We start from the raw sequence: 20,336 nt of genomic DNA, 5'->3' as shown, positions 1-20,336 counted from the left end.
GGCCAGGGTCCCATCCCCACAGTAGTCAGTTCCTGGGAATCTGCATATGGACAGGTTTCAGAGTAGCAGCCGTGTTAGTCTGTATCCACAAAAAGAAGAGGAGGACTTGTGGCACCTTAGAGAGACTAACAAATTTATCTGAGCATAAGCTTTCGTGAGCATACGCTTTCCCTCTGCATGTATCCCAGGAATGACTGCACCAGGATGTACATATTAAATGTACAAAGTTAATGCAAGTTCTAACCATGGGAAATGACAAGGGGCAGAAAGGGATAAAACTAATTCTCAGGCTTTAAAAGGCATCACTTTACTTTTCCCCGGAGCAGACTACTTAAAAGCAGTGTTGAAGCAGGCCCAAGGGGATTGATGGAGACCTGCAGTGTCCTATCTCCCTCTGCAACCAGAACCCCCCCAGCAGGGAGAGGGGTGGTTATGTTATGGTTAGCAGTTTGTTTCTCAAATTGGAAACAATTTCGTTCCTTTTTCCATTCACACCCCTGGAAGCTGATTACACCCTTTTCTGGTTAGTGCCCTGCTGTGAGCTCAAAACAAGCAATAACACTGGAAAGTTGTTTAAAGCTTGATAGCCTCTTCCATAAATAAGCCTTTGCTGGCCTGCAGGATGTATTGGCCCTACGCCAGAGGCGAGGCAAGGCCAGCTGCTGCTCCTTGACACATTTAAATTCTGCCCTTTCCTGTGAGATCTCCCTCACCCCCAAAAACTTGCTCCGGGTTTTCTGCAGTGGTGGCAGCTGGTCTGCTGACACTGTGTGCGCGTGAACCAGGGGGCTGGAGCTGTCAAATTGGTGTTTAAAATCAAAACATGGCCCTGGGTGTCAGATCAACAAATCTCTGCCAAGAACACGTCTCCCCACGCACATGGTTTGTGAGTGCCCTGCTGTTTGCTGTCCCTTTAACCAGAGCCAACTGGCCCAGCCAGTCCATCCCTCCCTCCTCTGTAGATTCCACAGCAGACACATTTTAAAAGGTCTGCGGGTCGGGTCAAGAGATATGGGCAAACCCTTTGAGGGGACATGCTGTTTATACAGCAAATGTTTTTAAACCAGTTCCCCAAACAGAATAGGTAATACCAGTAAAAAGGGTTTTTTGCTTGTATATTTGCATCTACACTAGGGCTCTTTGCAGCATAGCTGTGTCACTTAAGAGGTGTGATTTGTTTCCATGTGTAACACCGTCAGACCCCAGTTGGCGGGCAGGATCAAACTGGGGCCCTCTGGAGCTTAGTGCATGAATCTCTACTGCATGGGCTAAAAGCTACCTGGCTGTTAACTAAGGCTGTAGAGCAGGCTCCTATTATCTCTCTCTTTAAGTGGTCTCGGTGTCACTAGATGGGACAGACCACCACACCCAGAAGGTGTGTGGGTTACACATGCTCCTGGCTGAAACAGCTTTGCTGCCAAAACTTAAGTGCAGCTGGAAAGCAGCCACATGTAAAGGGCTCTTGCATGCTCTGAAATCGACTCGTCTCTGCCATTCCATTCATATGCTCCTATCTCCCCTAGCATCCCTCAACACTGGCATCCAAGTAAGCTTGCCCCACAGTAGACCATAACAGAAGTAATCCTGGTCTCTCCTATGCATTTTCCTAAACCAATAGTGGAGTAGAACATGCTGATGATCAAAGTTACCTGGGCCTGCAAACAGTGCTGATAGGCGTGGTCTGCTGCTTGTAGCTGTCTGGGATCATAGTGTCATCCTTACAGCTGCAACAGCTGTGGTCTAGCATCTGTAAGTGGAGCAGCTCCTCAGAGTTGCTGAAAGCTGGGTTGTCCAAAGAATTGGCAGAGGCGAGCCAAGACTGAGACCAGTATTGAGCTGACACATCATCGAGGCGACAAAACCGTCGGTAGCTGAAAGAACAAGGCAGGACTTTACTATAGCAATTCCGAAAGCAAAGCTATTTATTACTGGTACAAGCCAGTCATTTTAGCGCAGGGCCTTAACAGCAGCTTACATAAGGATGCTTTTCATTCTACAAACTGTGGAGAGCTGAGCTGCACAAGAGAAAGTGAGAAATCTGCTGCATGATGTGCGTGTTACTGTTTAAACCCAATAGCTCTGAGTCACCGGTGTCTGGGCCTAGGAGAAAAGGCAGCAAAGGGAAGTGGCTACGCTTCACTTGGAGTGACAGCGAAGCACACTAGCTGTTTCTGACCAAGCCCCTTCATGGATATTCTGGTTACTTAAACCCACGTCCACATGGCTTAAGCACAAGCTGGGCAGACAAGCCCCAAGGCAGCTGCAGCTACCTGCCAGCCCAGGATGTCCAGTCTCTGGCACCAATGTAAAAGGAGAAGGAAGGGCTTTTATCTGCCAGGAGCAGGTTTTAGTCTGCTGCGTGTCCTCCAAACAGTTTGTGACCTGTGCGCAATGCCTGCGGCACATATGGTAGGCTGCAGCTTGAAGGGGTAAGAGGCTTATCCCACGTCTCCGGAGCACAAGGGCTCTGCCCAGTGTTAATAGACTCCTCCTGGTGCACACACACGTCTAATGTGGAGCTGCAATGATGGGGCCACGGCTATAAAGCCCAAGGAGGTATTTTAAATGACACCCAATAAAGGCAGATCCATGAGCTGTAACAAGTCCACTTCCATGCTAGCCAGAAACCTCCTGGTGGCTGGTCTCTCTCCTTGCGCCCGTCAGAAGGCAGTTCTGTAGCTGAAGTTGTTTTCAATCTGTTGACGTAAACACGGTTCAGTGAACGCTGAACTCTGGGGCCCTAGCATTGCCTTCAGAAACATCTGCATTTTCAACTCGCTCCCCAGCCTCAGTGTTACCCTCTGCTTCCTGCAGCCCTGTGGCCTCTCCATGCACTCTGGCAAGCTTTCCCCAAGTCACACACACCCTCTAGCCAGGGGTGGGGCATATTCTGGAAGGACAAACAACATCAGATGGCAAGCAGCCTGCTGCTGTTGTGGTTTGTTTCCTTGGGAACAAGTGTCCCCGTCCCCCGCCCTGAAGAAGACCAGGTCAGTGGAGCACTGTGAGGCGTCACACTGCAGCGAGGGTAGCATGACCCGTCCGGCTGTAGCCAGGATGTGGACAACACAGGCTGGCCCTGCTGCAAGAGAGGCAGGGGCTTGGTCAGCCGTCCAGAACGGGTGAGGGTGGCGCACAGCTGCGGCTGTCTGCAGCAGCCGGCCGCTTGCTCTTGGGCCGTGGTTCCTAGCCATGCGCGCATGGAGGATTCATTCCCCTGTTGCCCCAGCCACACGCACTGGCTCAGGCTCAGGGCCCTCGGACACTCAGGCCTTCTTTACGCTGCTGCCCAGGGGCTGGCTGGCTGGAGTAGAACTGTGCTGGGGTGGGGGCGGGGGGTTTGTTGGTGTCACGGGGAGGGGCCTAGTAAGGATCTTTCCACTGGGGGGAGGGAAAGATGTTGAGCCGACTCCCTGCCGGGCTCCTGCCTGCATAGACAAGGAGGCTGCACTGAGGCAGCCCTGCCTGACCCCCAGCTCCCACCTCACAGAGCCTGAGGCTGGATATTCCCCCCAGCATCGTCCAGCAGCTGTTGCCCCATCTACCCCCTTGCCCTGGGCCTCCTGGGGGGGTGGTTGAGGTGAGCAGGCTGCAGCAGCTCCGCCTTCCTCCAGTGCTGCCCAGAGCTGGCTGCAGGGATCCATGTAACAGCCAGGCCTGTTCCTGCCAGTTCAGGGCCCCCTGCCCGGGAACTTCACTTGGAGACATTCTTCACGGCCTGCTGCTTTGGGTCCACCCCAGAGTGCTGAGGCCCTGATGCTCACAGCTGCCAGCACTCCCTGCTTGCAGAACGAATCCTGCACACACCCCGCCCCGCCTTGCTTTTTTTTTAAATGTGCCCATCTCCCCCTCATGGATGTACTCACTGGGCCACTTCCTGGCAACTTCAGTTTAAAAATATCACCAATTGCCTCCTCTCTGGCACCAAACCACCCACCCCCCGTGCGGCTGGGGCAGGGGGGTGCTCCAACCAAGGGTGGCTCTCTGTGATGAGCCAAGCTGCTGCCATTCAGGCCAGGCTACATCAGAGCCAGAGGTCAGCGGCTCTGGTACCCAACACTGTCTAATACCAGCTGGTGCAGGGAAGAAATCCTGCAGGGAGGCAGTACAGGGTGGTGGCCGTAGGAGAAGAATCCTTCATCCCGCCCGTGTTTGCAATTGGAACTAGGTGGTTTTATATCCCTGCCAAAACTTTATGGGGGTGGTTTTGTTATTTTTTAATTCTGAATATTTTCGTTCTCTAGCTAACGCTCCTTTCACGCCTGCTGTCCTCAGGCCCTCGATATCTTGTGACCGTTAGTCCCACGGGCTCACGATGCATGGTATGACAAGTTGTTCCTTTTTCATCAGTTTTGAATTTCCCACTCTTGAGTGTCCCTGAACATCCCAGGGATATTCGTGTATGAGACAGGAGCTACTAGTCTTTGATCTATAAACTTTTGTCATGTCCCTCTGATTCATTTCCTCTCTGAGTTAAACAAGTCCTTTCTCCCATGCCGGGGAGAGATTCTAGAGCCCCAGAGCAGGCGGTAGCCAGGCCCCTCTGCACTCTCCTGCCACGGCTCAGCAGCCAGGCGATCCCTGGCCATGGCCAGGGGGCTGACGGACAGCACGCGCGTTGGAGCCGTGCAGCCCAGCCCTCGCACGAGGCCCAGAACAATGGCTCTGCTCTCGTTACGTCCCAAATTCCTCCCAAGCCGGATTTCCGCTGGAGCTTCCGCAGCCTCCTGCTCCTTGCCTGTCCCTCGAAGGGAGCCCTGGGGAGCTATCACTCTCACACAGGCAGGAAATGAGGCTGGCTGCAGAGGCACCGACTGCACTGAGCCATGGGGGGGGCACCCCCCCATCACCTCGCACTGACCCCTCTGGGCAGTCGAAGCAGGGAGCTAGATCCAGCAACACCTCAGCCAGACTGACCATTGTCCTGCCTCAGGGGTTAGACTCAGCAGAGCTGGGGGCAGAGCCCCGGGCTGGGATAATGGGCCTGTGGGTTGAGACAGAGCTGGGTGCGTGTGTGGAGGGGGGGCGGCTATGGAGGCATGGTTGGAATAGGGGGGAACAGGGCACTGAGGGCAGGATGGGGAGGGGAAGAGGCAGGGCTGGAATAACAGGGGCCAGCAGGTTGAGCCTGAGGGTGGGGCATTGTCAGAGCTGTGTGTAGGCAGGGCTGGGATACAGAGGCATGTGGGTCAGGATTGAGGCGCATCAGCAGAAACACGTGAAAGACCCTCGCCCAAGCCCCACTAGGCCAGGCCAGCCCATTCGGTCAGTGAGCCCCAGTAGGACAAGCTGGCCATGAAGACTCTTGGGGCCCTGCGAGGCTCCCCAGCAAGCACAAGCTCCCGGTGCCAGTGGAGGGGTGTTCGTGCTCCCCTCTTCCCACCCCAGCCTGGGACCAGCATCAGCCCCACAGAGCGTTTGTCGGGGCAGGACTCAGAGCAGGCCCAGTCCCGTTTCCCTGCCCACAATCCTGGACAAGCAGCAAAAGCCTCAAGGTCACCTCAGTGAGTGACATTGCGGACAGGGGCCCGGGAGCGTCCCACACCTGCCCCAGTCAAAGGGGCGAGTCAGCGACCCCGCACCCTCCTTCCTGCAACTCCGCAACCAGCTCCCGGCCCAGACCAGCAGAACGGCCTCAAAAGCCCCCCACGGGCCCCGGGATCATGCCCATCTCTAACTGTCCCCCTCCACACACACATAACAACGCCCCGGCAGGGAGCCAGCAGTGCAGGCCTAGCCGGGGGGGGCATGCTGGGCGGGGGCAGAGGGCGTCTGTGTACAAGCAGATGGGAGGTCCTCCGCGGGCGGGGCGGGGAGGCTGGAGGTGTGGTGTCCGTAGTCCCTGGGGCAAGACTCCCTAAGGGTGTTCCAGGCAGGAAGTGGGGGGACGTGGGCGCTGCACCCTGAAGGGGCAGGAGGGTCCCTGGTTGCCCGGGGGCATCCCCGCTTTGGGCAGAGGGGGGCCCTGGGGGTGCACAGAGGTGTAGGTAGAGACAGCGCCCCCAGGTGGGGGTACACGGTGTTTCCAGGTGGGTGTGGAAGGCACAGGGAAGTGGCGGGGGGCGGGGGGGTCAATGCAGCTGGGGACTCCAGAAGAACACGTGCCTAATCTGCCTCCGTGAGCACAGAAGCTTCGCCAAGGGCCCAGCCGGGCGGGGGCACGTCCCCTGTGCCCAGCACAACATGCCCCACACAGCAGGCGCATGGGGCCAGCTGGCTCAGAGGGCGTTTCCCAGCCCTGCCCCCAGTCCCTCTGTCTACCCCAGAGCGTGGGAGCTCAGGCCAGGCAGAGCTGCAGGGCGACAGCCAGAGTGTGGGGCTGAACCACCCTCCACACTGCAGGCTCCCAGCCCCCCGGAAGGGCAGAGGGGGCTCAGGCCCCCGTGGCGCTCGCTGAGGGGCATCCGCCTCACAGGGCCACCACCAACCCAGGGGTCAAAGGGGAGAGGCTCCGTAGCTGGCTCCGGCCCCGCCCGGCCGCGCTTCCTCACCTGCTTTTGGTCTGATCAACCCTGGCCTCCAGGAGCAGCGCCTTGAACCTCCGGACCACCAGGCAGGCGATGGCAAGGCCCAGCAGGGCCACGGTCAGCAGCACCCCACAGGCCACACCCAGCAGGCTCTGCTGGGTCACCTTGTAATCGCAGCGCGGGCCCATGAACCAGTAGTCGTTGCCAATGGGGCACCTGCAGCACCGCGGGAGAGGGTCAGAGGGGCAGGCTCTGCTCCCCAGCAAGCTGGCCCCAGGTCCTACCTCCTGCCCCTCGTCATCCCTCCACATCACAGTGCCCGGCCGTGCCGGGCCCTTGGGGCTCCTATCCCTGCTTATGTTCGGGAGCCAGCCAGGGAGGACTCAGACCGGGACACTGGGTGCACAGGGCATCGGGAGCCGGGGAGAGGGGGCGGCACCTGCCCACGGACTCTCACCCCAGACCAGGTCAGCAGCGACCGAGAGCCCCCATTATTCACGCCAGGCTCCTCCACCTTGGGGCCCAGCCCAGAACCTCGTTTCTTCTCCATCCATTGCCGTGGGGTGGCCTACCCCAGCCTAGCCTGCGCTGGGCCCTGAGCCAGGTGGCTGCCCCCAGGCTGCCGTCTGCGTGATACTCACTGGCACACGGGCTCGTGGGCACGCGGGTGTGTGCAGATGCCGTGGTTCTTGCAGTAATCTCTGTGGCACACGGACGTGCAGCTGGCATTGCCGGCCCCACGGCTGATGCACTCAAAGCCAGCATGGCACGAGAAGAGGGCCGTGCACAGGTCCAGCTGCCTCTCTGCAGACAGACAAACACAGACCGTCTAGAGCGCTGCAACACCCTGCCCCAACCCCCACCTCCCCAGGGGAGCCAGAGGGCACAGAGCCAGCCTCCTTGGGCTCAGCTTCTCTCTCTGCCGCGGACTCGCCAAGACGCTGGGGAAGCCCCTTTCCTCCACCAGGCCCATCTGCACAATGTGGGGCTCGGTTCTGCGAGGCATCCGCACTAGAGAGCAGCTTGCCCCACATCACGACTGCGGAAACGGCCCCTGCTCACCCCAGCAATGCCACAGCACTCCGTGCCTGCGCCCGCCAGCCCCGCAGAGCCAGCCTGGCTGCATGAGGGGGCAGCCACCGGGTCTGGGGCACAACTCGCTGCCTGCGAGGTCCCCAGTGCAGCTCCTGGAACGAGAAGCCCTTCCAGGGCGTGCTGAGCCGCGGGGGGCGGGGGTTGTGGCACAGAGCTGACAGGATGATGAGGGCATGGAGGGTGCATGGGGCTGCAGTTGGGGGTGGGGGAGCAAACAGAGCCATGGCAGGAGGTCTGGGGCGGGGGGGGGGGGGACACAGAAGCCAGTGAAGCTCCATGCCCAGGCCTTGGCAGCCCTGCTCCTTTGCAGCAACTCTATGCCCTGCTGCCATGCGCCCCAAGCAACTCACCCAGGACCACGTTCCACAGCACGATGGCACTGGCGATGCGGAGACCCGAGCGGGCGGCGCCCGACAGCAGCGTCCGGTTTAAAAGGGCGCCCAAGCCCTGCACTGGCCCACGCAGCCGCTCCGCAGCAAAGAGGGCATCGTACTCCAGCACCACGCTGCCTTTCCTGGGGGAGCAGCCAGAGAGACGGGTCAGAGCCTACCCTCAGGGGCAGCCATGGGGTGGGCGGGGGGCGCTGCACTCCCTCCCAGCTACCCGTGCTCCTCTTCCAGCTGCAGGGCCGGTGCTGATGCTTTGGCTCTGCAGGCTCAGGGTCTGACCGGGGGAATGGGGCAGGCGGGGGGCGCGCAGGGGACACCACGAGCTCTGACACAAAGTCACAACAATGTGACGGCGACACAGGACAAGCCGAAGCCCGAGCTGTGCAGTTCACTCTCCCCACCCGTGCGGGGGCTGCTCCCCGGGCCCCTGCACACGGAGGGGAGCTGGGGCGCCAGGCACGCTCCTACCTGATCCTCGTCACTTCCAGGCTCTGGAATCCCGGCACAGCCGTGAAGAGGGGCGCCACCTGTGTGGGGACACAGGAAGGAGGTGCATTGTGACGAGAGAATTGGCCCCAGCTGCAGGGGACCCCGGACTCCGAGCCCACAGCCACCCATGGCAACGGTCACTGGACAGCACGCTCCCTGCCCTGCCGCACCGCAGCCATTAACCACCAGCTCAGTCCCCGTGGGACAGCCCCGCCCGGCCCAGCGCCCCCCGGGCTCACCGTCTCATTGAAACTCTGCACCAGGCTGCGATGGGCCTGCGACCCGGGAGTCCGGAAGGCGCCAACGAATTCCATATCCAGCGCGAGTTCACAGGGCATGCGGAGACGGGTCGCTGTGAGGCAAGACACCCCGAGCCCAGCCCACAGGGAAACCGTTACTGCGAGTGCTTGGCCCTCGCCCCGGCCAGCTCTGCACAGCAGCAGCGCCCCGGTTCAGGCTGGCACCAAACACCGAGCTTGGGGCAACAGGGAGGGAAGACGTGGGGAAGCGAGGGAGAGCGGGGCGCAGGGGCCCGGGCATGGAGCCATGAGGCACAGCGAGTCAGCAGAGCTGTGCCAGGCCTGCAGTCACCCCAAAGGCCTCGCGGGCTCCAGACTCGCTGCCCGGAGGGATCACCATGGACAGCCGGAGTGTGCCCTCGGCGTGGCTCAACGCCACTGGAAGCAGACGCCCGCGGCCTGCTCTGGGGCCACCCCACACGGCAGAACCACATCCCCCAGCGGGCACCACGGCAGGATTGCAGAGGGGGCCTGAGCAGCATGGCACGGGGGCAGCTCCCAGCAAAGGGGCTGACATGGTGTCAGGGGCATTAGCCTGACCTGCATGGGGCCCCACACTGGCTGTGCCTGGCCAGAGGAGAGCCCACTACCCCATTCATCCCGCCCCTGGCACACTGCTTTACCAGCATGCTGCCTTTGGACTGCTCCAGCTGCACCCCTGACCATATGCGACTCCCCGTCCCTCTCCCCCGCGGGACGTCCCTGCCCAGAGAGCAGCCCAGAAATCCAGGGGAGGCGCTGCCTGACTGACCTTTGAGAAGAGGAGGCTGGTCTTCCACAACGAACACGCTCTGTGCCCTGCCACGGGCACCCTTGGTGGTGACAGGCAGGGGCTGCCCATCTGCCGCACCAGCTGGGCCAGGAGTCACGGGTGGCATCACTGCCCTGAGCTGCGTGCTGGCGAAGGGGACATTCGTCCTGGCACTGCTCACGGGATCCGTAACATCGGCACCCCATGCCCTCGGGGTGGCTGCCAGGGGGGGCCAGGGACTCCTGCTGCCAGCTAGGGACCCAGCACTCTCAGCGGTTAGTATCAGCTCTGGGGTGGGGGGCGTGGGGCTGAACAGGGCCCCGGTGTTGATGCTCAGAAAGCTCCTCCCAGCCCCGCTCGGGGTTGTTGCGTCAGTGGCTTGGCTGGAATTCCCCGGTTCAGCCCCAGCCTGCGCAGGCCAGGCTGGGGGGGTCGTTGCCCGCTGGCCCAGCCTCTCTGTCCCTCCCCTCCAGCTTGCAGATGCCAATGAGGGCGTTGCCACTGAGGCATTAGTGGTCGCCGTGTCCCACGATGGAGACTGGGTAGTGGCCACGCCGAGCTCTGCGAGTCCCAGGGCAGCGGGAGACCCTGAAACGTCCTTCTCTAAGGAGAATGGGGAACTCAGCCTGGTCCCGGGAGGGTCAGGGGGCTCTGTCGGACTGAGTGCAGTGGATCCTCTCTGCAGAGTGGCTGCCGGTGTATCTGCTCTAGCAGGCTGGCTGGCTGGCGGAGGCTGAAAGCCCAGAGGAGTGGTGGCTTGCACGGTGCCAGGGCCATGGGGCACGGCTTCCCCGCTGGAGGCTCCCGGGAACACTCCCTCCTGAGACGTCACTGCCATGACTGGGGAAGGAGCCAGGGAGGGCTGCTTGGCCCCGTGAGTGCAGGAGACGGGAGGCTGGGAGGACGTGTCCACAGACACAGCCGTACCGGGCGCGGCTGTGACCGTGCTGCGGGGCTCCCCTGTGCCAGGCACTCGACTCCTCGCAGCAGGGGTTTCAGGGAGCCAGGTGAGAGTCCGGAATAACCGCTCCAAGGCTGGGGCTGGTGTTGACAGCCTGGGCTCCAGGGCGCGCTCACTGAGAGACCCGTTCTCGTGGCCAGGAGCTGTGGGGTGAGAGACACTGGACCCCGTGCTGAGCTGCTCAGCTGGCGCTGGGGGCTGGGCCGAGCCAGGGGATGGGGCAGGTGCTGTGAGGTTGCCCAAAGGCCTTGGGGTCCCAGCGAAGACACTTGGCGTCCTGTCTGGAGAAGCCCCGGGGAATGACTCTGCCCACGACGCTGCCCGAGGGTCCCCCTCTGTGCGCGTGTCAGTGGAGAGAGACAAGTCCATGTTTTCTGGGACTCCATCGACACCTCTGCGCCCTGGCGACTCCTCAGAGCCAGCCTCCGCCAGCGTATGGCCCAGGTCCTCCCCAGGCCTGGGGCTCCCCAGGGGCACCATGAGATGCATGCTGGAATGCAGTCCTGGGGCAGAGTGAGCTGTTGTGGCAAGCGTCTCTGTCAGGCTGCTCCCTGGGGTGCGCACTGGGGTCCCACTGGTCTCTGTGGCTGGCTGAGCTTTGCCCCCCAGCCGCCAGGTCAGACTCTCCCGGCCATCCAGCTGCAGAGCAGGTGTCTGGCTGGTTTCCAGAGAGTCGCACGGTGCGGGGGCTGCAGTACGCATGGCGGGCTCTGTCTGTCCTCGCGGCAGGGTGCCAGAGCCCGCAGTGGGGCTTGGCAGCCTGGCTCCTAGGCCCAGGTCAGTGAAGTCCAACTCCGTAGTAACGGCAGCTTCCCGGTGTGCCGTCCCCAGCCCCCGCATCCCTCCTCCAAAGCGCTGAGCCCCATCGTCCCCTGAGCTAGCCCCGGGAGCAGGGCTGGTCACGGGCACAGAGGGAGGCAACAAGGTTACTGGCTTCTGGGCGCCCACAGCACTGCCCTGGCTGGTCTCCACACTAGTTTCACTCAGGGCGAGAGCCGCCTCCGGCGTTTCCATGCTCCATGGCTCTGGGTCCGAGGGCCCTGCCGTGAGCGCGCGCTCTCCACTGGGGTACACTGGATCCGTTACTGCGGAGATGCTGGAAGGTGCCTGGTCCAATGAAGCCGGCTCCTGGGCGGCAGAGCCAGGAAACACCACGGGTGAATTTGTAGGGGTGCTGCTGCCCCCCAGGGAAGTGGGATCTTTTCCCCTCAGGTTTTCCACAGGGACTGTTCCAGGGAGAGGCACCAACGTGGGATTTGCTGCCTTGAACTGTGACCTTGCAGAGAACAAGGGGCTGCCGGTCTTTCCAGCGGGCGTCTCCTTTCCTGCAGCAGACGGGTGCATACGCACTCCCGGGTCGCGGGCTCTGTCCCAGTGCTCAGCAGCTGCTGCAGTGGCCGGTGGCTCCACACACTCAGCGTTCGCTCCATCCTGAGCCAGAGGCCCGTTCCTTCTCCTGCCCAGCCACGTCCTTCGGGGCACAGGGGCAGCGTTACTCAGCACATCTCCAGGGCTCTCTGCAGTGCTGGCAGGCCAGGCCGCAGGGCTCTGGTGGGGGGCAAGGCCAGGGCGAGGGCCTGGGGCTGCCTTGCTGGTGCTGTGGAGATGCTCAGCAGCTCCAGATACCACAGCCCCCCTCAGCTTCACCGGGGCCTCTTGTGATGCCACCTGCCCAACACCTTCCCTCAGAGCCTCCAGGGCATCCACACCTAATGAGAGAGGCAAAGACTGAGGCAGAGCTGTGAGCCCAAGGAGTCACCCTGGTCCCGGGGGACTGAAATGCTTTTACTAGCCCAAGGCTTGGAGTCAGGACTCCTGGGTTCTCAGCCTGCCCCGGGCCTGAGAGTGACTCTCTGCGACCCCTTGGGCAAGGCAATTCCCCTCTCTGTAAAGTGGGGACTAAGGCCCGGCCCCACCTCCCGTGGGACACGTGATGAGTCGCTGGGAAGGGTTTGCAGAGCGCAGCTGCCGTGGGCTGGAAATGTTCCATACTCCGCTCAGCCATGTGGCCCCGAGGGCAGCGCAGGGCTCAGAGTGGGGCAGGCCGGGGAGCCGGGAAGGTCTGAGCTGTGAACGCTGAGTCAGGGGCTATGCCAATGCTGCATTCCCCATCTCTGAACGGGGCTGAGTCCAGAGGCGGGGTTTCCCCTGACTCCCCCCAGTGCAGGACACAGCGATGCCCCAAGACAGCCCTGTATTCCCAGGAGGGAGCTGGATCTCACCATGCCCATCTAGCCCAACAGCTCTCTGGGCCTGAGTTCTGGTTATAAGGGAGAGGAACAGCAGAAAAGCCCAGCCCAGGGGCCTCTGCCTACTCTGCTTGAGCCCTGGGCAGGAGATGAACCTGGCCGAGAGGTGGGAAATGCCCATGGAAAGGCCGGCCAGCCTTTTGGGCTGGCTGACTGACATGACTGGCACAGGACGGGGTGGGTGACTGGAGGGAGCATCCAACCTCCTCCCAGGGAGAGCGGGACCATCTCACCCAGCCCTAGGGGCGAGAATAAGGCTCCCTGGGAATCAGAACCCCCCTGGCTCCCTGTGACTTCCCCCCAGCCCCATCGCCTAGTGCCCAGGCAGAGCCTTTACCTGTCCGGCAGCGTTGCCCCGTTGAGTTCCCAGGGCAGAGACAGGTCTGTGCCGATCCCACCACGGAGCAGCAAAGGGCCAGCCGCGCACACCAATCCACAGCCACTGGAGGGAGAGAGAGTGGGCGCTGCTCATATCCTGGGTCCCCTCCAGCCGGAGACAGCGCAGAGAGTCCTGCACCCAGCCCGCGACGCGGGAATGCTACAGCCGGAGCGCCGGAGGCAGGCCAGGCAACACACGCACACCGGCCCGGGGAGGCAGTGCTGGGCGACGTGCCCCACGTGGTGGCTCCCCAGTGCGGTGACTCGGCCTGCCAGGCTCTGAGGGGCACTCCCCCAAGCACGGCTGGCCAGGATGTTTCCAGTCCATGGGCCATGCAAGCGCCCTTCCTTTTACTAACCAAACAAGCAGGCCACAATGGGGCCCGGGACACCACAGTGACAAGGGGGACTCACACACTCACCCTCCCCAACCGAGACCCCGACAAGCTACCGTTGTGGAAACGCTGTCGGGCATGGGACAAGGGATGGGCGCTGCCTCTCTGGCTGAGACGGACGGAAAACCAACCCGCGTGTACTGTTCACACGCTGCAGAGCAAGCTGAGGTATTTGCCACAAGGAGAGCCCTGCATAAAGGCCTCGTCTCCCAAGCCTCAAAAACGACTGGCACTGGCCAATTATTAATAAATCCTCCCCTGCCAAAGCCCAAATCTCCAAGAGAACAAAGCCAAGCCAAGCAGGGTGTTTCCACCTACCCCCAGCCCAGAGCAGCCGCATTGCTATGGCCATGGGCCTGAGGGGGCTGGGAGGATGATATAAGCACTAGCAATCCTGGCAAGGAGACACGTTCGCTGTGGCCCAGGAGCAGACTCTGGCCAAGCACATCACTGCACTGGAAGGAACCAGGGCCATGACCGAGGAAAGGCCCGAATGCACCCTGCCTCGTGACCCAGCTCCGCCCCCAGTGTGGGCGGGGGGGGCAGCTTTGACTAGGGACTGCAACAGGAATCCAGAACCAGGCAGCGCTAGCGAGGAAAGAGATGCAGCTCCCCGCACTGAAATCATGCTGCAGCTCTGGTTGGCAACATGCTCTGGATGCAATAATGCTTAGGGCAGCCGTTCCCAAGCTGGGGGTCACACCCCGAAACGAGGCTGCTGGGCCATTCAAATGTTTCCATTTCCCACTGCTGTCTCCCAAGCAATCCAAGCGCTTTCAAGCGCCACCTCGTCATCCTGGCCAATGGGAAGCAATTCCCAAATTCGCGCCCCCCCAGCGACAGCTCATTAGCCTTTGCCAGTAACTTGGGTCACCTGTCTTCTGTTGGGCATAAGCACCTGCTTACACATGAGTATTGGTCTGGCTTCATTGGCGCCCTCCCCTGGGAGTAAAACCAGGCACAGGCTCGCATGCTGGCAGGACTGGGGCGCTGGTTTGTTCCTACCTGCAAGGTTTCCTAATTCAAGGTCTGCGAGAAGTTCTAGCTCAAATGAAGTGACGCTTGTACAGTCTGAGCCAAGCATTGGCAGTGAGTACACCATCAGCATTAGATAAACACAGAAGAGTATTGTTGTACAGTGGCCAGAATAGCCCCCTGGTCTCTCTCTGTTTTCCTAAATACTTAATTTCTGCAAACACAAGACCCCTCCTCCCGGCTCTCACCCCAGCAGCTCAGGGCAGTTCTTTACCCAAAAACCAATCAAGCCATTTTTCAATGTGCAAAAAGTCCTCTTTCTGAAGCTCCTTTGCTTTATACAACCAGCCACTTGGGAATTTAACTCTTTGCAGCATCAGGTTTCACAGAAAGCCATTTCCTGTGAAAGGAAAAGCTGAGGCATGGTTCAAAATCCAGCTGGAACTCACCAAAATTACCACCTGCATTTGCATGAAGAAATAAAATAGAAACCTCTGTACCAAAACTCCTGCATTATCTGAATGTAGGTCACATGGTGGGAATAGCATCACGGACACAGAAAACACCCCCCTCTTTGCTGAACTCCCATTTATCCAGATAAACTCCATGTCTCCCATTTCACTCAGATAACGAGCTCACACACAAATGATACAATCGCACCATACAATAGATGGGGCCTAGATCACCTGATGAGTGCAGGCTACATGCCTATTCTGTATCCTAGGGATAGGATACAGAGGGACCTAGACAAATTGGAGGATTGGGCCAAAAGAAATCTGATGAGGTTCAATAAGGATAAGTGCAGGGTCCTGCACTTAGGACGGAAGAACCCAACGCACAGCTACAGACTAGGGACCGAATGGCTAGGCAGCAGTTCTGCGGAAAAGGACCTAGGGGTGACAGTGGACGAGAAGCTGGATATGAGTCAGCAGTGTGCCCTTGTTGCCAAGAAGGCCAATGGCATTTTGGGATGTATAAGTAGGGGCATAACGAGCAGATCGAGGGACTTGATCGTCCCCCTCTATTCGACATTGGTGAGGCCTCATCTGGAGTACTGTGTCCAGTTTTGGGCCCCACACTACAAGAAGGATGTGGATAAATTGGAGAGAGTCCAGCGAAGGGCAACAAAAATGATTAGGGGTCTGGAACACATGACTTATGAGGAGAGGCTGAGGGAACTGGGATTGTTTAGTCTGCAGAAGAGAAGAATGAGGGGGGATTTGATAGCTGCTTTCAACTACCTGAGAGGTGGTTCCAGAGAGGATGGTTCTAGACTATTCTCAGTGGTAGAAGAGGACAGGACAAGGAGTAATGGTCTCAAGTTGCAGTGGGGGAGGTTTAGGTTGGATATTAGGAAAAACTTTTTCACTAGGAGGGTGGTGAAACACTGGAATGCGTTACCTAGGGAGGTGGTAGAATCTCCTTCCTTAGAAGTTTTTAAGGTCAGGCTTGACAAAGCCCTGGATGGGATGATTTAATTGGGGATTGGTCCTGCTTTGAGCAGGGGGTCGGACTAGATAACCTCCTGAGGTCCCTTCCAACCCTGATATTCTATGATTCTATGATTCTATTCGCTCACAGAGCATCCCAGGAAGCATGTCTGTGATGGTATTTTGCACAGCCCATGTGCATAGCTCAAGCCAAAGCAGACACACTGATTCACATTTACTGCAGTGAAAGTCAGCATCTGTATTTCCAAAACACACCCAATAAAAGCAGGGACTTTCGGCACCAGCTTGCAACAATTTTTCTCAGAAACACCAGGAATCAGACGCTCTGCCAGGGGACAGATTACAGGAAATTTTCTCTCAGGACAAATAATCTCTCCCTGGGCCTATAACTGCCTTTTGCAGCATTTCTTGTCATTTCCTCTGAAGCATCCAGTACTGGCCTCTGCCAGAAGCAAGATACCATGCTAGGTGGAGTGCAGGTCTGGCAATTCCTATGCTATTCGTTATTTAGCCTGTGAAGGGACAGAGCCCAAATCTAACAGGAAACCCACAGGCTAAAATTTAGAAACAGCAGTGAATGTACTTTTAAAGACAATTCCTTCTCCCCAGGCACACCGTCTAGCAGACTGCATGCAGCAGAGGCATGGGCTTCAATATAGGTCAGGCTTTGTCTGCACAAGAAAGTTGCACCAGTTTAACTCACACTAGTTTGCAATGGTTTTAGTTAAACCAGTACATATCCCTCTGGGCATTCCCTTATTGCTGTTTAAGGGTGACTTGTTTGGTTAGTTTAAACTGAAGCCTAAACAGAGAGAAACCTGATTTAAACCGAAATAAGCGTCCACACGGCCTTTGGCACTGGTTTCCCTAAGTCAGCTTTAAAATCACACACAGCTAAACCCGTGCAGCTTTCCCCTGCAGACAGCAGAGTTCTGCATTCACCTACCTCTTGTCCATAATCCCACAGCACCCGCCTCCCCCCTAGCACCACACCCCCGCAGTGACATTCACTGTTGCCACTAACCCTGTCTTACACCCTTGCTTTAGCCTGTTTGCTCCTCAGGGCAGGGACTGGCATCGCTGTGCCTTGCACATGGCTCAGCCTGTGTGCAGCAGTTAGGTCAGGCCAACTGGCAACGGCTCCAGAGTCTCTGAGTGGTTCTTACCCCAGTAAGTGAAAGTGAGACTGGAATCCAGGCTCCCTCTGATCACGGTTCTGCCCTGTCCCTTCAGAAGAAAGCTGTGGGCAATATCCACAGGCACCTCCCTGCCGGCTCCTTCCCCTGGGCTACCTTCAAAGCGCACGCTAAGGTTGGGATGAGCAGCAGCCTCCAGGGCTTTGATTTCCACGCGTACTTCCTCGGAGGGCAGCGCTGCGACCACCCATGTGCAGGTTCCGGTGGGTGCCAGGGGGCCCTTGGCCGCTGGTAAGTGGATGGTCCCATTAGCTGCACTGATCACGTCTATGATGCCTCCACAGCTCCCACGTTCCTCCAAAGAGCCGGCACCCCCTAGAAGCAGAAATCAAGCCTTGGTCAAAGGCTTCTGGCTCCCAGGGGCACCATTCGTGGGTGCCAGCCTCCTCCTCGCTGCAGGAGCTCCTGGGGCACCACCCATGGGTGCCAGCTGCCTCCTCGCTGCTGGAGCATCCCCCGGACCAGGCTCCCGGAGGCACCACCCATGGGTGCCAGCCTCCTCCTCGCTGCGGGAGCATCCCCTGGACCGGGCTCCCGGGGGCACCACCCGTGGGTGCCAGCCTCCTCCTCACTGCGGGAGCATCCCCTGGACCAGGCTCATGGGGGCACCCCCCATGGTTGCCAGCCTCCCCCTCACTGCAGGAGCTCCCGGAGGCACCACCCATGGGTGCCAGCCTCCTCCTCGCTGCGGGAGCATCCCCTGGACCGGGCTCCCGGGGGCACCACCCGTGGGTGCCAGCCTCCCCCTCGCTGCGGGAGCCCCCCCCGGACCAAGCCGCCCTTCAGAGGCGGGGGCCGGGCCGTGCCCCGAGCTGAACCCCCCGCAGCCCTGCGAGCCCCACGCCCCGGGCCGAGCAGTAGCGACTGTCCCCGGGGCTGGGCCCGAGACCCCCGGTACCGGCCCGGCTCTTACCCGCCGCGCCCAGCAGCGCCAGGAGCGGGAGGAGGCTGCCCATGCTGCCCGCGGGCGGAGCGCTCGGCGCCGGCTGCGGGAGCGCAGGGGCGGCCGCTGCCTGGAGCCGGCGGCAGGAAACCCCCCGCTGCGGCGGCACCAGGGCACGGGACCGCGGAGAGCAGCGCCGCGCACCCCGCCCCGACGCCCCCCAAACCCCGCACTGCCCCGCCCTCCGGCGCCCCAAACCCCGCACTGCTCCGCCCTCCCCACGCCCCGCCCCCCGGCGCCCCAAACCCCGCACTGCCCCGCCCTCCCCAAGCCCCGCCCCGACGCCCCCCAAACCCCGCACTGCCCCGCCCTCCCCACGCCCCCCGGCGCCCCAAACCCCGCACTGCCCCGCCCTCCGGCGCCCGAAACCCCGCACTGCCCCGCCCTCCTCAAGCCCCGCCCCCAGGCGCCCCAAACCCCGCACTGCCCCGCCCTCCCCAAGCCCCGCCCCGACGCCCCCCAAACCCCGCACTGCCCCGCCCTCCGGCGCCCCAAACCCCGCACTGCTCCGCCCTCCTCACGCCCCGCCCCCCGGCGCCCCAAACCCCTGCACTGCCCCGCCCTCCCCACGCCCCGCCCCCAGGCCCCCCAACCCCGCACTGCCCCTCCCCTCCCCAAGCCCCGCCCCAATGCCCCCCAAACCCCGCACTGCTCCGCCCTCCCCACGCCCCGCCCCCCGGCGCCCCAAACCCCGCACTGCCCCGCCCTCCCCACGCCCCACGCCCCGCCCCCCGGCGCCCCAAACCCCTGCACTGCTCCGCCCTCCCCAAGCCCCGCCCCAATGCCCCCCAAACCCCGCACTGCTCCGCCTTCCCCACGCCCCGCCCCCCGGCGCCCCAAACCCCTGCACTGCCCCGCCCTCCCCACGCCCCGCCCCCAGGCCCCCCAACCCCGCACTGCCCCGCCCTCCCCACGCCCCGCCCCCCGGCGCCCCAAACCCCTGCACTGCTCCGCCCTCCCCACGCCCCGCCCCCAGGCCCCCCAACCCCGCACCTCCCCTCCCCACGCCCCGCCCCAATGCCCCCAAACCCCGCACTGCTCCGCCTTCCCCAAGCCCCGCCCCCCGGCGCCCCAAACCCCTGAACTCCCCCCATAAACAACCCCACCCCAGTGCACCCCTACGCCCCCATCCACAACCCCTCAAATACACCCCCACCGCCCCGGAATGCATCTCTCACCACAAACCCCACAACCCACACATTCTATAGAACACCTGCAGTGCCATTCACAAACAGGCAAAGCCACACAAGGCACTCGGCAAAGAGCCCACTGCACACTAGACAGACACTCCACAAACCACCCCCCCATCCCCTGAAAACCAGGCTTTTGCACACACAAAACACACAAACACATGCAAGCCACATACACGTCATGCAAACATGTCCCCCCACGGAAATCACACCGTGTGGGTCAAGGTCTCTGCTAGCCCAGTGGCCAAAGAGGAAAGTCTGTGCTACTCTGTGGAAACACCCAGATGCAAAACCCCGATAGCTTGCCCTAATGCATACGAAGAGCCAAATGCAGGTTAAGATGCACGGTAATGGCAAATGCAGCTATTCAAAATCATAAATCAGGCCGCCAAAGTCATGATTTTGATATATAAGTGTGGAGATCTTTATTTGCCTTCTAGTGTGAGGCATGAGGGTATATTCGGGTCACATTTTTCAAGATGTTATTTACAATCAAGAAGCCTAGAAACTTACTGTTAAAAAATGAGATGGTCACTTGACTCTGGGAGCTAGGGCCTTCTAGAGCAGCACACACTGTCCAGGGCAGAAAGCCCCCTGCGATGCAACACAAAACACACCCACTAGCCATCTAGTATCGTTTCGGTGGGGTGCTTAGCATTTACCTCACATTCTGCTCCGGCAAATGCCTCTCCCTAAAGAACTAATTCCAGCAGGACCAGACATTAGGTTTTGCAAACTGACACTTCAACTAACATGGAACAGCTGAGGGGCTTGACAGTGGGCTGTGAACTCTTCCACCTACAGCGGTTGCCAACCCAAAAGCAGACCAGCTTCCAGGGGACTGAAAATTGCTACCATCTGATAGCTGTTCAGTGGCCCCTTGCAAAACGATGTGGGGATCTCAGTGCAGCACCAAGTGTCCATTAGCACCCAGGTCCTGTTGGCAGCCTCAGCTGTGAAGGGGGTAGACGTTTCTTATCAGTGGTAGGGTAGGCTTTGTCTCTGTTCAGAACTGCACTAGTCAAATTCTAACTCTGTTTAAAATCCAATTTTATTAAACTGGTGCAAAACCCTGTGTGGGCACTGAGTTGTGTTAAATTGCTCTAAA

The 20,336-nt window shown here is 60.1% G+C and overlaps 1 protein-coding gene across 2 annotated transcripts in view; it reads right to left on the bottom strand.

The window, feature by feature from the left end:
- Positions 1–18,143, bottom strand: part of LOC311527860 (uncharacterized protein) — a 19,201-nt gene extending 1,058 nt beyond the window's left edge. The window contains exons 1-10 of one of the 2 annotated variants that reach the window (XM_084642250.1): positions 18,009–18,143; positions 17,066–17,410; positions 13,038–13,142; positions 9,491–12,160; positions 8,680–8,792; positions 8,420–8,478; positions 7,913–8,076; positions 7,109–7,271; positions 6,492–6,683; positions 1,650–1,871 (exon numbers count right to left, since the gene is read on the bottom strand). In XM_084642250.1, coding sequence (XP_084498376.1) covers positions 1,650–1,871; positions 6,492–6,683; positions 7,109–7,271; positions 7,913–8,076; positions 8,420–8,478; positions 8,680–8,792; positions 9,491–12,160; positions 13,038–13,142; positions 17,066–17,410; positions 18,009–18,051 — 4,076 coding nt within the window. In that variant the 5' untranslated portion in view covers positions 18,052–18,143. The remainder of the gene's footprint in view (positions 1–1,649; positions 1,872–6,491; positions 6,684–7,108; positions 7,272–7,912; positions 8,077–8,419; positions 8,479–8,679; positions 8,793–9,490; positions 12,161–13,037; positions 13,143–17,065; positions 17,411–18,008) is intronic. The other variant, XM_084642251.1, reaches the window with a different exon arrangement.
- Between the last annotated feature and the right edge of the window lie 2,193 nt (positions 18,144–20,336).

The sequence above is a fragment of the Lepidochelys olivacea genome (genome assembly GCF_965140295.1).
Source record: "Lepidochelys olivacea isolate rLepOli2 genome assembly, chromosome: 10".
NCBI classification, from domain to species: domain Eukaryota; kingdom Metazoa; phylum Chordata; order Testudines; family Cheloniidae; genus Lepidochelys; species Lepidochelys olivacea.
This window is presented reverse-complemented; position numbering and strand designations above follow the sequence as displayed.